The 17,899-nt window shown below is 37.9% G+C and overlaps 1 protein-coding gene across 1 annotated transcript in view; it reads right to left on the bottom strand.

The window, feature by feature from the left end:
* Positions 1-17,899, bottom strand: part of SWT1 (SWT1 RNA endoribonuclease homolog) — a 139,966-nt gene that overhangs the window by 83,606 nt on the left and 38,461 nt on the right. The window contains 5 exon segments of the mRNA XM_017848065.1: positions 965-974; positions 5,892-5,929; positions 5,932-6,022; positions 7,789-7,952; positions 9,847-9,992. Coding sequence (XP_017703554.1) covers positions 965-974; positions 5,892-5,929; positions 5,932-6,022; positions 7,789-7,952; positions 9,847-9,992 — 449 coding nt within the window.

Raw genomic sequence — 17,899 nt, 5'->3', positions numbered from 1 at the left:
GCTGTCCCCAGAGGTGGAGACTACAGAGACAGGCAGGCTTCCTTGAGCTGCTGTGAGCTCCACCCAGTTTGAGCTTCCCAGCAGCTTTGTTTACCTACTTAAGCCTCAGCAATGGTGGGCGCCCCCTCCCCAGGCTCGCTGCTGCCTTGCGATTAGATCGCAGACTGTTATGCTAGCAACGAGGGAGGCTATGTGGGCATGGGACCCTCCCGGCCAGGTGTGGGATATAATCTCCTGGTATGCCCGTTTGCTTAAAGCGCAGTATTGAGGTGGGAGTTACCCGATTTTCCAGGTGTTGTGTGTCTCAGTTCCCCTGGCTAGGAAAAGGGATTCCCTTCCCCTTGCGCTTCCCAGGTGAGGCGATGCCTCGCCCTGCTTCAGCTCTCGCTGGTCGGGCTGCAGCAGCTGACCAGCACCGATTGTCCAGCACTCCCTAGTGAGATGACCCCAGTACCTCAGTTGAAAATGCAGAAATCACCGGTCTTCTGTGTCGCTCACACTGGGAGTTGGAGACTGGAGCTGTTCCTATTCGGCCATCTTGCTCCGCCCTGGAACTTTTTTTTTTTTGAGACAGAGTTTCACTCTTGTTGCCCAGGGTGGAGTGCAATGGTGTGATCTCGGCTCACTGCAACCTCCATCTTCTGGGTTCAAGTGATTCTCCTCCCTCAGCCTCCTGAATACCTGGGATTATAGGCACCCACCACCACACCCAGCTAATTTTTTTGTATTTTTAGTAAAGATAGGGTTTCACCATGTTGGCCAGGCTGGCAATGAACTCCTGGCAAGAGGTACTTTTATAATCCCATGACATATTCTTAGCTCTTTAAACATTAGGCATCAGATTCTTTGAGATCAAAGACCAACAAACTATGCACATAATGATTGCAAAACTGATTTTTCAGCAGAAGATACAGTAATCACATCTTCACTTCTCTCTTTATTGTCAGTTAGAGCTGCCACCTACCACCTCTCAGCTGCATCTAAGAGCAGATCCCCCTGCCAGGAAAAACAGATGGAAGATGGTAACTAGATGCTTCATTTTTTACACTAAACTAACTTTGAGATTACACATAGTTTACAGACTTTCTCTTTTAAAAGATCGACTAAATTATGACCCTGGTAAAAGATATGAAAAAAGGTTCTACATGCTTTATAAAACTGCTTTGGAGAGATGTCCAATATGTGATTCCATGTCCTTCATATACTCATATCACTAATAAGCAACTTCTACAACTAAAGGCAATGACGGGAAAGTGCCGTTCCTTAAAAAACTAGTAACTTATTAAAAATAGATATTCAGATGGTTGTAGATGTGTGGTGTTATTTCTGAGGCCTCTGTTCAGTTCCATTGGTCTATATATACTTGTTTTAGTACCAGTACCATGCTGTTTTTGTTACTGTAGCCTTGTAGTATAGTTTGAAGTCAGGTGGTCTGATGCTTCCAGTTTTGTTCTTCTTGCTTAGGATCGTCTTGGCTATGTGGGCTCTTTTCTGGTTCCATATGAAATTTAAAGTAGTTTTTTCCAATTCTGTGAAGAAAGTCAATGGTAGCTTGATGGGGATATCATTGAATCTATAAATTACTTTGGACAGTATGATTATTTTCACAATATTGATTCTTCCCATCCATGAGCATGGAATGTTTTTCCATTTGTTTGTGTCCTCTCTTACTTCCTTGAGCAGTGGTTTGTAGTTCTTGAAGAGTTCTTTCACATCCCTTGTAAGTTGTATTCTTAGGTATTTTATTGTCTGTTTAGCAATTGTGAATGGGATTTCACTCATGATTTGGCTGTTTGTCTGTTCTTGGTTTATTGGAATGCTTGTGATTTTTGCACATTGATTTTGTATCCTGAGACTTTGCTGAAGTTGCTTATCAGCTTAAGGAGATTTGGGGATGAGATGACACGGTTTTCTAAATATCGATCATGTCATCTGCAAACAGAGACGATTTGACTTCCCCTTTTCCTAACTTAATACCCTTTATTTATTTCTCTTGTCTGACTGCCCTGGCCAGAACTTCCAATACTATGTTCAATAGGAGTGGTGAGAGAGGGCATTCTTGTCCTGTGCTGGTTTTCAAAGGGAATGCTTCCATCTTTTGCCCAGTGTGATATTGGCTTTGGGTTTGTCATACACAGCTTAAGAGCTATTTACTTATTTTGAGATATGTTACATCAATACCTAGTTTCTTGAGAGTTTTTAGCTTGAAGGGCTGTTGAATTTTGTCCAAGTAAATGGTGTTAGGAAAACTGGCTAGCCATATGCAGAAAACCGAAACTGGATCCCTTCCTTACACCTTATACAAAAATTAACTCAAGATGAATTAAAGACTTAAACATAACACCTAAAACTATAAAAACCCTAGAAGAAAACCTAGGCAATACCATTCAGGACAGGCATGGGCAAAGACTTCATGACTAAAACACCAAAAGCAATGGCAGCAAAAGCCAAAATTGACAAATGGGATCTATTAAACTAAAGTGCTTTTGCACAGTAAAAGAAACTATCATCGGAGTGAACAGGCAACCTACAGAATGGGAGAAAATTTTTGCAATCTATCCATCTGACAAATGACTAATATCCAGAATATACAAAGAACTTAAATAGATTTATAAGAAAAAAACAACCCCATCAAAAAGTGCGCAAGGGATATGAACAGACATGTCTCAAAAGAAGACATTTATGCAGCCAACAAACACACGAAAGAAAGCTCATCATCATTGGTCATTAGAGAAATGCAAATCAAAAGCACAATGAGATACCATCTCATGCCAGTTAGAATGGCGATCATTAAAAAGTCAAGAAACAACAGATGCTGGTGAGGATGTGGAGAAATAGGAACACTTTTACACTGTTGGTGGGAGTGTTCATTAGTTCAACCATTGCGGAAGACAGTGTGGTGATTCCTCAAGGATCTAGAACTAGAAATACCATTTGACTCAGCAATCCCATTATTGAGTATATACCCAAAGGATTATAAATCATTGTACTATAAAGACACATGCACATGTATGTTTACTGCAGCACTGTTCACAATAGCAAACAGTTGGAACCAACCCAAATGCCCATCAATGACACAGTGGATAAAGAAAATGTGGCACATAAACACCATGGAATACTATGCAGCCATAAAAAAGGATGAATTCATCTCCTTTACAGGTACATGGATGAAGGTGGAAACCATCATTCTCAGCAAACTAACACAAGAACAGAAAACAAAACACCAGATGTTCTCACTCATAAGTGGGAGGTGAACAATGAGAACACATGGACAAGGAGGGGAACATCACACACCAGCGCCTGTCGGGGGGTGGGGGGCTAGGGGAGGGATAGCATTAGGAGAAATACCTAATGTAGATGATGGGTTGATGGGTGCAGCAAATCACCATGGCGCATGTATACCTATGTAACAAACCTGCATGTTCTGCACATGTACCCCAGAGCTTAACATCTAATAATAAATAAATAAATAATTGGAGCCAGGATAGCACGAAGGAGGGAAGCTCAAGCTTGCATTTCTGAGATAACAACTGTCTCAAGGATTTTCTTAAAAAAATCCCACAAGAAATTCCTCCACAACCTTCATGTATCTTATGCTTTTCATGATCCATGTCTTTCATGTATGCACATATTTCTAAACCGGGTTTATCACTAGACATTCTTTAGGACTACAGCAGTTCAGATAAGACTCTCTTGAAAAAACATTTGCCCAGTAACAGTATCTACACCAATGAACTAACGCCAACTCTGGCTTTGAGCCTCAGGAACCAATAAACTCTGTTTTTAAGCAGCTTGTATGAACTTCTTTTTGCCAATAAAAGCTTTCCCTTCGTCTCTCCTCTTCAGGGGCACCTGTGGCTTGCCATAGCTATGCATCCTAGATTATAATCCTTTTTCCTTACTCCTGAGTAAATTCATCACGTTAGAAGGTCGGAAAAAAATAAAAAAAGATATTCATCGAACATCTACCATGGATGAGACATAAGGAAAAGGACTAGGTCCTTTAAATCCCCTAGGGGAAGTATTTATTTATTGACTTATTTTATTTATGGTTGACACATAATAATTGTACATATTTATGGAGTATGATGTGATGTTTTGACACATATATAAATTGTGTAACAATTAAATCAGGGTAATTAGCATATCTATGACCTTAAGCATTTATCATTTCTTTGTGATAAGAACATTCTCTTATACCTATTTTGAAATATGCAATACGTAACTGTTAATTCTAGTCATCCTGCAATGCAGCAGAACACCAGAACTTATTCCTCCTATCTAACTGTAGCTTTTTATATTGATCAATCTCTTACCATCCCCTACCACTGCACCTTCACCATCCTCTGGTAATCACTATTCTACTTTTTACTCCTCTGAGAACAACTCATTTTCAAAGAGTTTACACTTCAAGGAAAAGACAGAGAATAAGGTACACTATCGTAGAATATGCATTTTTTTCCTTTTTGTCCTAGCTTCTATGATGATTTTAAGGTTAAAATCTGGGTTCAAGTGCTGCAATAATTATTTGCATATGATTCATAATTAATCATCTCCTAGTCTTCATTATCTGGCCTTGGTGCCTTTAATAATTTAATTACTTAACAGCCCTCTTGTACTCAAGTACAAGGGTACTAAGGCATCACAGTTATGTTTCAGAAGTAAGCTGGATATAACTAATATATGAAATAATAAACACATCACTTCATGTGAGGAGTTTGAAAAAAGCAAAGTACCAACTGAACCCTTAATAATAATCACACTTTGCTTTTTTATATGTTTTTTGAGACAGGGTCTCATTCTGTTGCCCAGGCTGGAATGCAGTGGCACCATCTTGGCTCACTGCAACCTCCACCTCTCAGGCTCAGATGATCCTCCCACCTCAGCCTCCCAAGCAGCTGGGTCTACAGGCATGCACCACCACACCTGACTAATTTTTGTATTTTTGGTAGAAAGGGAGTTTTGCCATGTTGCCCAGGCTGGCCTTGAACTCCTGGGGTCAAGCAATTCACCCACCTTGGCCTCCCAAAGTGCTGAGATTACAGGCATGAGCCACCATGCCCAGCCTTTGCCTTTTAAAGGCATAACAAGACAAATCTAGTTATTTGATTTTGAAACAAGTCACCTACTGTTTCAAGACTAGTTTCCTCGATCATAAAATACAGGCTTTAATAACATTAGATCAGTTTTTTTCGCATTTTTTTCCTCATAGCAGATAAACTTTTTTCCAAGTCCTATATAGAACCTCCATATATAGACATTTTTAAAAGCTGCTCTGGCTAAAGTTGGGGTTAAGGGCCAAAGGCACCACCTACCGGGCTCCCCTTCAATCTATCCATCACCCATCTGTGGCAGCGGAGGCACTTCAAGAAGTCGAAAGTTCTGTTCAATATAATTTAAAAACCAACTAAGTTGTTCACTGTGGTCTCTTCCAGTTCTAAAATTCACTATACACCAAAGCCAAAGGTTTCTTGTTCCTTATTCATATAGTTTAAATAGAAACCTTGACATACTATTTTGAAAATCAGTAAATGAAATGTGCTCAAAGTTTGTGTTACACACTATGAGAAATGAAAAAAGTCTAATGAATTCTATTGGTGTACCTGAATAGACTATAAAACATGGTTTTAAAAGGTTTCAAAGTAAACATCATCAAAAATTATATATTCACAATATCTTGAAATATCAACAACAATACCATTTACAGTCACAAGCTCTATGAGCTGCATCTATTCATCCAGTTTCCACATATACCTTTAGAAATCAGAAGTATAACTAAGAACTAATTAACAAATTCTTCATTAATTTATCTTCACATTCCATGGAATATATCTGCTAGTCTAACTTAATACCACACTGCTAAAGAGAAAATAAAAGATTCATACCTTTACAGAGATTTTATATAGGCTCTCAATAGTTAAAAGCAAGTCTTTTCCATAACTAATCCAAATACAGCCAACCAGTGTTTTTTAAAGCACTGTAGTAAATGTAGTAGAGTCCATGGAGGTTTCAGGTACAGGATCTAAAGAGCATGTAGAAAAAAATTAACATCTCTAGATTTATTATTCCTATTATTAAAAAGTACCTATTTAGGAATTCCTACATATATTTCTAAGCAAAATATAGTTAGTTGGATTCTTTTAAATTAAAAGATGTAAAGTCAATCATAACAAAATTAAAATGCTAATTCCACTGCAAATTGCTTTTGTAAAATTCATATTAGTATTAATTTTTATTGTTTCAGAAACTGTGTGTGCAAAAAAGAAAACATAGTTCTAATCAGAGGAAACATAGTTTTATCAGCAAAGGTCCTTCAATCTACATGTCAACACAGTCATCTTTATAAGAAAATCTAATTATTTCATATAACTGGGGGATAATCCATATAGAAAAAAGATGTCCAGTGGCTCATGCCTGTAATCCTAGCACTTTGGGAGACCGATGCGGGTGGACCACAAGTTCAGGAGTTCGAGACCAGCCTGGCCAACATGGTGAAACCCCATATCTACTAAAAATACAAAAATTAGCTGGGCGTGGTGGCAGACACCTGTATTCCCAGCTACTTGGGAGGATGAGGCAGGAGAATTACTTGAAACCAGAAGGAGGAGGCTGCAGTGAGCCAAGATCACGCAACTGCACTCCAGCCAAATTCCATCTCAAAAAGAAAAGAAAAGAAAAGAAAAGTAAAAAATGTCAGTTATAATTGTCAGTTGCTACACTCTTGCGAAAACATGCCTATTAAAAACATTGATCATTTAATTCTATAAGATGTCAACACTTCCCTTTCTGAATCATTCACATATATACAATTACTTGCCTTATCTCTACTATGAGATATCAACACTCCTAGTATCTTCTGATAATTCGTCATCATTTTGGTTCAACTTTGATAATATAATCAAGTAGCAAATACACCGTTCTGGCAAATATTAGAATCTCACTGAATAGCTGGAATAGATACAAGCTATGATTGATGGGAAATCATGTTTCTTCTATCTATAAATGCTCACACCTGTAATCCCAGCACTTTGGGAGGCTGAGACAGAAGGATCACTTGAGGACAGCAGTTCAAGACCAGCCTGACCAACATGGTGAAACCTCGTCTCTACTAAAAATACAAAAATTAGCTGGGTGTGGTGTCACATGCCTGTAATCCCAGCTGCTTGCGGGGCTAAGGCAGGAGAATCACTTTAATCTGGGAGGCAAAGGTTGCAGTGAGCCAAGATCATGCCATTGTACTCAGGCCTGGGCAATAAGAGCGAGACACCATCTCAAAACAAAACAAACACTGAACTTCTGAAACCATTATTGTTAAATGTGGAGTTTTACTGATTGTTGAAAAGGTGTGAATCCAAAGAAAATTCAGAATATCTTGCTAATACAATCAGCTTATACTCTGATGCTTACATTTACATGGCACAAACAAAAATATACTTCTTTTCTGAATACATATTGCTAGGGAGATTCCTTATATTAGACATTTTGACTCAAATTAAATAGATTTTTTTTAAAATTCAATTTAAGCACCATGGGACAGTGCATCTGACATACAGCAGCTGGAAAATAAATACCTCTTGACTCAAAAAAAATAACAACATATATTCTTAACATTTAAGAAATGTTCATCGTTTAACTGTCAAAAAACTATTTCAAAAACTTGAAGAAAAATGTAACATGACACAGATTATTCAATGAAGCTTATGCATTTTACACAAGTAATATTTCTTAAAATAACAAATCTTCAGCAATAAAAAAGAAATTTTCAACTAATAGAGTTCAACTAATCACCTCCATCCAAAGGCTTCCAAAAGCAATTTTCATTTCTGTTTCTAATATTGAAGATAAACCTGTTCCAAGAGATTTTTCAAGATCAGATACAATGCTCTCAAGTAGAATGGCCAGTCCAGAATTTATAGATTCTTCCTTATAGCTCTCTTTCAAGGGTGCTGTTTCTTTAAAACAAACAGTTACAGACTTTATTTAGAATGCTAACAGTAAATATTATACATATAATTGGTATATTGCCATAAACAGTAAACATTTTATGTATATGATATTTGAATTATATATAAAACAAACCAATACTTTATTTTCAAAACAATATTTAGAAACATGTATTTCTACTATAGCTGCTTTAGATGCAACATAAATATATTACTTTAACAAACGTTTTATCTTTTAACAGGCAAAATAAAATAATATTTTATTCAAATAAAATGTAAGAAATTTATGTGATATTTTAACTACAATTTAATTTTATTATATTCCAAAAGAGTTACAAGGATGCCTTAGATTTATTCACAACAAAAAATCAAGAACTATGGATCAAAATGGGTTTTTTCCCAAAAATGGAATATTTTCTTTTTTTTTTTTTCTTTTGAGACAGTCTCGCTCTGTCGCCCAGGCTGGAATGCAGTGGCACGATCTCGGCTCACTGAAACCTCTGTCTCCTGGGTTCAAGCGATTCTCTTGCCTCAGCATCCCGAGTAGCTGGCAAAATGGAATATTTTCTAAACTCAGCCTACATCAATAAATTTCCAGCTTAACTACCTTCATGCCCTCCTCTTTTAAAAGAACTTTTATTATTTTAAGTGCTATCATTTCAATAACATTACTTTTTAGATACCTGAAAACAACTGTAATTTTCTTATGGCAAAATTTAAAATATTAAGTGGCTTATCTCTACAAAGTGGACAAGCTAAAGGCACACTACCCTTGAAAAACTGTAAACTAGAATATCCTGTTATTCCTTCAAAGGCCATTTTGAATATTATGACAAAACATTATTTCCAAAAGGGTAAATAAGTAGTACATATGTATATATGACTATTTACACAACTATATGTAAAATGCACATATATTAGAGACTTCAATAATCATTTTCCCCAAAGAGGGAAAAGGTGGGATGTACCTATAAATAATGTCAGATTTAATATAATATTTCTTCAAATATCAAGCTACAGAACAGATTATTCTGGTGAAAAAAAATGAAATAATAGTATTGCCCTTCTTTTTTTTTTATTTCTGAGACAGAGTTTTGCTCTTGTTGCCCATGAAGTACAATGGCACAATCTTGGCTCACTGCAACCTCCACCTCCCGGGTTCAAGTGATTCTCCTGCCTCAGCCTCCCGAATAGCTGGGATTGCAGGCGCCCACCACCACACCCAGCAAATCTTTTTGTATTTTTAGTACAGACAGGGTTTCCCTATGTTGGCCAGGCTGCTCTCGAAATCCTCACGTGATCCACTCGCCTCGGCCTCCCAAAGTGCTGGGATTACAGGCGTGAATCAGCGTACCCAGCCTGCTACTTCTTAATTATTAGTTTAAAATTTTAAAAAAGAAAACTATTACCAGATTCCAACAAGTTTCTCTATTGTTAGCTGAGTTTTTACCATATTAATAGAAGGCTATAAATAGAAAGCCAACTTAAAAAAGAAACTAAAAAATTATCTCTATGTCAATTAAATATCTCCTATAACTGCTATTAATTTAAAAGGAACTTTGTTTCATCTGAAGAAAATGAAGGTGAAAAATAAAGGTATACTCTCCAAGGTACAAATTAGCATGTACACAGTGATTATAATGTAAAAACGTATGTGAGCATGCAGACAAAAACATCAAATTAATTTGTAAAAGTACATACAGAAGGTAATAATGTTAATTATGTTTTCTTTTGGATTACCATCATAACTTTCATTTATTCAATGATTTACGTGCCAGTAAGTATTCCAAATGATGTTATTTTAAATGTACAAAATAAAAATTTACTACCAATTCTAATGTTATAAATAATCTTAGTGTATAAAATAAGATATATCTCTAATTATTTACAGTAAAAATACTACCTGCTTTCAACTGTTGCTTAGGAATACAAGGCTGATGACACACATCTGTGTTCAGAGATAAGTGTAGTAACTCTGCACTCAATTCTTCTTTACTGAGTGACTTCACACCACTTATTAGGCCTTTGTTTCTTAAGTTTCTATCATCCCTAAGGTTGGGAGGTTGGGATTAGGAGGAAAAAATATTTTTTTATAAGGTAAACCACATGGCAAATCAAAACACATGAGATCTAGTCAGAGGCAGGTGATTCTCAGCCAATACATTAAGAAAGAATAACAGCTTTTTAAAAAAATATATGAGCTTTGGGTACTAGGCACCATTCTAAAGTGCTTTATATATATATAAAGCTATTTAATCCTCACAACAAACTTCTGAGGTAGGAGTAGTATTAACTTTACTCCCATTCCACAGATGGGGAACTTGTCCGAAGTTATACCCAGTAAGTAGGAGCTGGATTTGAATACAGGAATGTGACTATCCAAAGAGAAACAGAGAGCTATGTATGAGAAATAATTTACAGTGGGCAGACAAGTACAAATTTACTCAGATTAAGCATAAGACAAATAGCACAAACTTGCTGTTTGCTGAAAGAAATCAATATGATTAGAATATAGTGCATGAGACCAGTTTATGAGGTTACAGAGGAAGACAAGGGCATTAAAAAACAGGAAATTTAAGGGCTTCAGTGGGGAAATGACATGATCTTATCTGTTTATTAAATTGTTTTAGAGGCCAGTAGGCTTCCAGCTTCTGTTAATGGCAGAGTAGTTTGGTCACACTAACCCTAATATGAATGAGAATTATAAAATCTAAACCAAAAAAAAAATTAACTATTTGAAGGCAACAGAATGTAGGCAGAAGCTGGAGTGGGATCTACCCTGAAGACACAGAAAATGCATAGTGAGAACTACAAGTCTCTTTTTACCTCAGGGCACTTCCCAATTCATCAAGTGTGACAAGTAGTAGTGACTTGAAACGTCAAAGAACCACGTTCAAGGTTGACCAGGGCAGCTGGAAAGTTAAGGGAGAGAGTGCTCTGGATTGGTGGTTGGTAAGACAGCTGAATAGGAACAGCTCCGGTATGCAGCTTCCAGCAAGATCAACGCAGAAGGCAGGTGATTTCTGCATTTCCAACTGAGGTACCCAACTCATCTCACTGGCACTGGGTAGACAAAGGGTGCAGCCCTCGGAGGGCAAGCTGAAGCAGGGTGGGGCGTCCACTCACCCAGGAAGTGCAAGAGGTCAGGGAACTCCCTCCCCTAGCCAAGGGAAGCTGTGAGGGACTGTGCCCTGAGGAACGGTGCACTCCAGCCCAGATACTACACTTTTCCCATGGTCTTCGCAACCCACAGACCAAGAGATTCCCTTAGGTGCCTACATCTCTAGCACCCTGGGTTTCAAGCACAAAACTGGGCGGCCATTTAGGCAGACATTGAGCTAGCTGCAGGAGATTTTTTTCATACCCCAGTGGCTCCTGGAACACCAGCAAGACAGAACCATTCACTCCCCTGGAATGGGGGCTGAAGCCAGGGAGCCAAGTGGTCTAGCTCAGTAGATCCCAGCCCCACAAAGCCTAGCAAGCTAAGATCCACTGGCTTGAAATTCTCGCTGCCAGCACAGCAGTCTGAAGTCGACCTGGGACGCTCGAGCTCAGTGGGGTAGGGACATCTGCCATTACTGAGGCTTGAGTAGGTGGTTTTACCCTAACAGTGTAAACAAAGCACCCAGGAAGTTTAGACTCGGCAGAGTCCACCACAGCACCCCAAAGCTGCTGTAGCCAGATTGACTCTCTAGATTCCTCCTCTCTGGGCAGGGTATCTCTGAAAGAAACGCAGCAGTCCCAATCAGGAACTTGTAGATAAAACTCTCATCTCCCTGGGGCAGAGAACCCTGGGGAAGCAGTGGCTGTGGACACAGCTTCAGCAGACTTAAGCGTTCCTGCCTGCCGGCTCTGAAGAGAGCAGTGGATCTCCCAGCACAGTGCTTGAGCTCTGCTAAGAGACAGAAGAGACAGACTGCCTCCTCATGTGGGTCCTTGACCCTCGTGCCCCCTAAGAGACACCTCGAACAGGGGTCGACAGATCTCTCATACAGGAGAGCTCCGGCTGGCATCTGGCGGGTGCCCCTCTGGGATGAAGTTTCCAGAAGAAGGAACAGGCAGCAATCTTTGCTGCTCTGCAGCCTCTGCTGGTGATACCCAGGCAAACAAGGTCTGGAGTGGACCTCCAGCAAACTTCAGCAGACCTGCAGCAGAGGGGCCTGACTGCTAGAAGGAAAATCAACAAACAGAAATGAATAGCATCAACATCAACAAAAAGGGCGTCCACACAGAAACCCTATCCGAAGGTCACCAATATCAAAGAACAAACGTAGATAAATCCATGAAGATGAGGAAAAAACAGCCCAAAAAGGCTGAAAATTCCAAAACCAGAACACCTTTTCTCCTCCAAAGGATCACAACTCCTCACTAGCAAGGGAACAAAACTGGACACAGAATGAATTGACGAACTGACAGAAGTAGGCTTCAGAAGGTGGGTAATAACAAACTCCTCCGAGCTAAAGAAGCATGTTCTAACTCAATGCAAGGAAGCTAAGAACCTTGAAAAAAAAAAAAAAAAAAAGGTTAGATGAACTGCTAACTAGAATAACCAGTTTAGAGAAAAAGATAAATGACCTAACGGAGCTGAAAAACACAGCACGAGAACTTCGTAAAGCATACACAAGTATCAATAGCCAAATCGATCAAGCAAAAGAAAGGATATCATAGACTGAAGATCAACCTAATGAAATAAAGCCTGAAGACAAGATTAGAGAAAAAAGAATGAAAAGGAATGAACAAAGCCTCCAAGAAATATGGAACGATGTGAAAAGACCAAACCTACATTTGATTGGTTTATCTGAAAGTGGCAGGGAGAATGGAACCAAGTTGGAAAACATACTTCAGGATATTATCCAGGAGAACATCCCCAACCTAGCAAGAAAGGTCAACATTCAAATTCAGAAAATACAGAGAACATCACAAAGATACTCCTCAAGAAGAGTAACCCCAAGATATATAATCATCACATTCACCAAGATTGAAATGAAGGAAAAAAATGTTAAGGGCAGGCAGAAAGAAAGGTCGGGTTACCCACAAAGGGAAGCCCATCAAACTAACAGCAGATCTCTCGGCAGAAACCCTACAAGCCAGAAGAGAGTGAGGGGCCAATATTTAACAATTTTAAAGAAAAGAATTTTCAACCCAGACTTTCATATTCAGCCAAACTAAGCTTCATAAGGGAAGGAGAAATAAAATCCTTTACAGACAAGCAAATGCTGTGAGATTCTGTCAAAACTACAATGAGATACCATCTCACGCCAGTTAGAATGGCGATCATTAAAAAGTCAAGAAACAACAGATGCTGGAGAGAATGTGGAGAAATAGGAACACTTTTACACCGTCGGTGGGAGTGTAAATTAGTTCACCACTGTGGAAGACAGTGTGGTGATTCCTCACAGATCTAGAACCAGAAATACCATTTAACCTAGCAATCCCATTACTGGGTATATACCCAAAGTATTATAAGCCATGCTGCTATAAAGACACATGCACACGTATGTTTACTGCAGCACTATCCACCATAGCAAAGACTTGGAACCAACCCAAACGTCAATCAATGATAGACTGGATAAGGAAAATGTGGCACATATACACCATCGAAAACTATCCAGCCATAAAAAAGGATGAGTTCATGTCCTTTGCAGGGACATAGATGACACTGGAAGCCATCATCCTCAGCAAACTAACACAGGAACAGAAAACCACACACTGCATGTCCTCACTCATAAGTGGGAGTTGAACAATGAGAACACATGGACACAGGGAGGGGAATACCACACACCAGGGCCTGTTGGGGGATTGAGGGATAGGGGAGGGATAGCATTAGGAGAAATACCTAATGCAGATGACAGGTTGATGGGTGCAGCAAATCACCATGGCACGTGTATACCAATGTAACAAACCTGCACGTTCTGCATATGTATCCCAGAACTTAAAGTCTAATAAAAATAACAATAAAGTTAAGGAGAAACTGAATAAAAGAAACCACAGAGCAAGTGAGCTCAAAAAATCTACATATAAAGTATGCCCAGAGAAAAACAACATACTGCCGAGAGTCAAAGTAATCAACAGAACTAGACTTGGATACAACACAGATACTGAAGCTATCTGACAGCAAATTTAAACTAATTTTCATTAATATGTTAAAGCCTCTAATGGAAAAGGTGGAAGAAGGGAAAATCAAGCAGTTTTGCAGAGATGAAAACCATAAGAATAAAATGGAAATCCTAGCAATAAAAAACACAGTAACAAAAATGAAGAATGCCTTGAACAGGCTTGTCAATAGACTTGACAAAGGCAAGGAAAGAATCAACAAACCCGAAGGGAAGTCAAAAGAAATTACCCAAACTTAAACAAAAAGATAATAAAAAGATTTAAAAAAAAAATAGTATCCAAGAGCTATAGGACAATATATACAACAGTAATATCCTTATACTACCTGTGAAGCAGTATAATATTTGAAGGTAGGCTTTGATAAGTAAAGATGTATATTGTAAACACTAAAACAACCATAAGAAGTTTTTTCAAAAAAGTATAAATAAGTAAATAATCGAGACAAAATGGTATCATTAAAATGAACAATTAATCGAAAAGAGAAAAAGGAAAAACCACACAGATGGAACAAAACAAATAGAAAATAATTTGCAAAATGGTAGATTTTAATCCAACAAATTAAATACGTATGGTCTAAACTTAACAGTTAAAAGACAGAAATTGTCAGACTGTTCAAAAAAGAACCAACTACATGATGTCTACAAGAAACTTACTTTAAATATACAGGCATAGATGGGCTAAAAGTAAAATGATACAAAAAGATATATCACATAAATACTAAGCAAAAGAAAGTTGGAATAGTTGCATTAATACTAGACAAAGAAGGCTTTAGAACCAGGAATAATGTCAGAACCAAAAAGGACATTATATAATTATAAAAGAAGCACTTCTCCAAGAACACAAGCATAAAGAATCTTAGATGTATATGCATCTTACTACAAGTTTCTATCTTTTTGCCTGAGGGAATTCTCCAATTCATCAATGGCTTTACCACAACAGAAAGCCATAGCTTTAGTGGCTTTCACAATACATGAAGCAAAACAAATAGAACTGAAAGGAGAAACAGACAAATCCACAATTATAGTTGGAGATTTCAATACTCCTTTCACAATGATCATAGAAAAAGTAGGCAACCAGCCTGGGCAAGGTGGCTAATGCCTGTAATCCCAGCACTTTGGGGAGGCTGAGGTGGGAGGATAACGAGGTCAGGAGATCACGATCATCCTGGCCAACATGGTGAAACTCTGTCTCTACTAAAAACACAAAAATTAACCAGGAGTGGCAGCATGCAACTGTAGTCCCAGCTACTCGGGAGACTGAGGCAGGAGAACTGCTTGAACCCGGGAGGCAGAGGGTGCAGTGAGCCAAGACTGCACCACCGTACTCCAGCCTGGGCGACAGAGTGAGACTCCATGTCAAAAAAAAAAAAGTAAAAAATAAAAAACAAAAGAAAAGAAAAGAAAAAGTAGGCCACAAAGGTTACAGAAGACCTGAAGAACACTATCAACCAAATTGACCTAATTGAAATTTATAGAATACTCCACCCATAAGGGCAGAATACACATTCTGTTCAAATACACAGAAAACACTCACTAAAACAGACCATATTCTTGGCCACAAAACAAACTTTAACAAATTTAAAAGAACAGAAACCATGTAAATTATGTTCTCAATTCATAAAGAAATTAAACTACAATTCAGTAAAAAAAAAAAAAAAAGTATCTGAAAATTTTGCAAATACTTACAATCAGGCAACAAACGTCTAAATATCTAAATAACCTATGGGTCAGAGAAAGAGTCACAAGGGAAATTATAAAGTATATTGAATAGAAAGAAAATGAAAACACAACATATTAAAATTTGTGGGATACAACTGCAGGAGTGCTTAGAGGACATTCACAGCAGTAACAAATAAGTGATCTAAGTTTCCACCTTAAGAAACAAGAAAAAAAAGAGCAAAAAGGGCAGAGAGTACTTTCTGGGTCGGGTGCGGTGGCTCACACCTATAATTCCAGCACTTTGGGAGGCCAAGGGGGCCGGATCATCTGAGGTCAGGAGTTCGAGACCAGCCTGACCAATATGGTGAAATCCCATCTCTACTAAAATACAAAAATTAGTCACGTGTGGTGGCACCTACTTGTAATCCCAGCTTCTTGGGAGGCTGAGACAGAAGAATCACTTGAACCCGAGAGGTGGAGACTGCAGTGAGCCAAGATGGCGCCACTGCACTCCATCGTGGGTGACAGAGTGAGACTCTGTCTCAAAAAAAAAAAAAAAAACACAGGAGTTACAGACGTGTTCTATATATTGACAGGATGTGAGCTACATCAGTGCAACAATATATATTGTCAACATTGTATAGTTAAGATTTGTGCATTTCCTCAGCTACTTGGGGGGCTGAGGAAGGAGGATTGCTTGAGCCCAGGAGTTTGATACCAGCCTGGGCAACATAGCAAGACCCTGTTTCTAAAACATAAAATTAAAGAAGACAACACAGAATTGGCTAATTCACTGTATATAGATCATAAAGAAAAGGCAGGCATCAAAATTTACTCCCTGGTTTCTGGCTTTAGCAAATGGGTGGGAGGTGACCGTTTTTATTCAGGTGTAGAAGAGTTGAAAAGAAAACCTCAAACCTCAAGAGTTCATTTACGGAGATGATAGGTTTCAGACGTCCATGAAACATCCAAGAGATATCAAATAAATAGTTGAATATATTAGCCTGGAGTTTAGAAGAGCAATATGAATTGAAGATATTAATTGTGTTGCTGGCCCAGACTTAGGATTGTAAATGCAAGCACTTAGAATGATGCATAGTATATAAGTGTTACAAAAGTTTTTCTGATTACTATCACTATCAATTGACATTATCATCATCCATTTTAAGTAATATAAATATGTCCTCACAATAGTAGGTATGACTTATACAATACACATGATTATCACTATTTAAAGAAAATGCAAACAAACCAACCAAAAAAAGAGAGAGAGAAAAACAGGCTCACCACTTGGAACTATGCCAGAATTAAAAGCAAGGTTGGACTATAAATTTTCAGTCACTAAAAAGTAATATATCTGTTAATCCCAAAAAACAGTGCATGTATAAATAACGGAGAATCAATAAAGTTTTGTCAATTTAATTTTCACTCTAAGCTGAACTAAAAAAATAATTACACAACAAAGAATTACTTCTCAAATGTATCTCAAATTCAAAATGATTTATATATTATTAATTCTATTTCAGCCTTCAACAAACTCCAAAGTAATATGTCCTAGATCAAAATATAATTTAAAATCTAAAGATAGAAATCTCTAATATTTCCTTTAATAGCAAAAAGAATCACATTATCTTTGAAGATAGCTAAAATAATAACACCGACCAGAATGTTTGCAAGAAGCATCTTAGGGCTGCTGATTTCTGTAATAGCTCCATTTCACAGAAAGAATTTGAGCATGATCATAAGTGAATAAAATACAGATTAAAACTGCAAATTTCAAAGCATGATGTAGACTGATTAAAAAAAAACCAAAAAACTGCAAATTAAAATTGCTCTTCTGTCCATTCCGAACCTTTTCTCATACATGATGAATAAAATTTTGTTTAGTATTATCTTAGTTTTATCTTTGAACTAAGTTATGGAAATATCTGCAGAGAGGGAAGAAGCAGGGGGAAGGGAGAAGGAGGGAGAAAACTCTTACTGAGATCCTACTATATATTAGGCACTATTCTACATCCTTTACATATATTAACAGATTAAATACTTACAATAATCTCATGAGGCAGGTAATATTATTCTTCCTGTTTATTTCACATGACGAAACTAAGTTAGGCAACTTGTCCAGGGTCACAACGCTGATAAATGATAGATCCAGGACTCCAAGCCAGGCAGTCTAACTCTGTA

The sequence above is a fragment of the Rhinopithecus bieti genome, unplaced genomic scaffold (genome assembly GCF_001698545.2).
Source record: "Rhinopithecus bieti isolate Rb0 unplaced genomic scaffold, ASM169854v2 scaffold_27006, whole genome shotgun sequence".
In the NCBI taxonomy this organism is placed as follows: domain Eukaryota; kingdom Metazoa; phylum Chordata; class Mammalia; order Primates; family Cercopithecidae; genus Rhinopithecus; species Rhinopithecus bieti.
The sequence above is the reverse complement of the archived record's forward strand: the minus strand, read 5'-3'. Positions and strand labels throughout refer to the sequence as shown.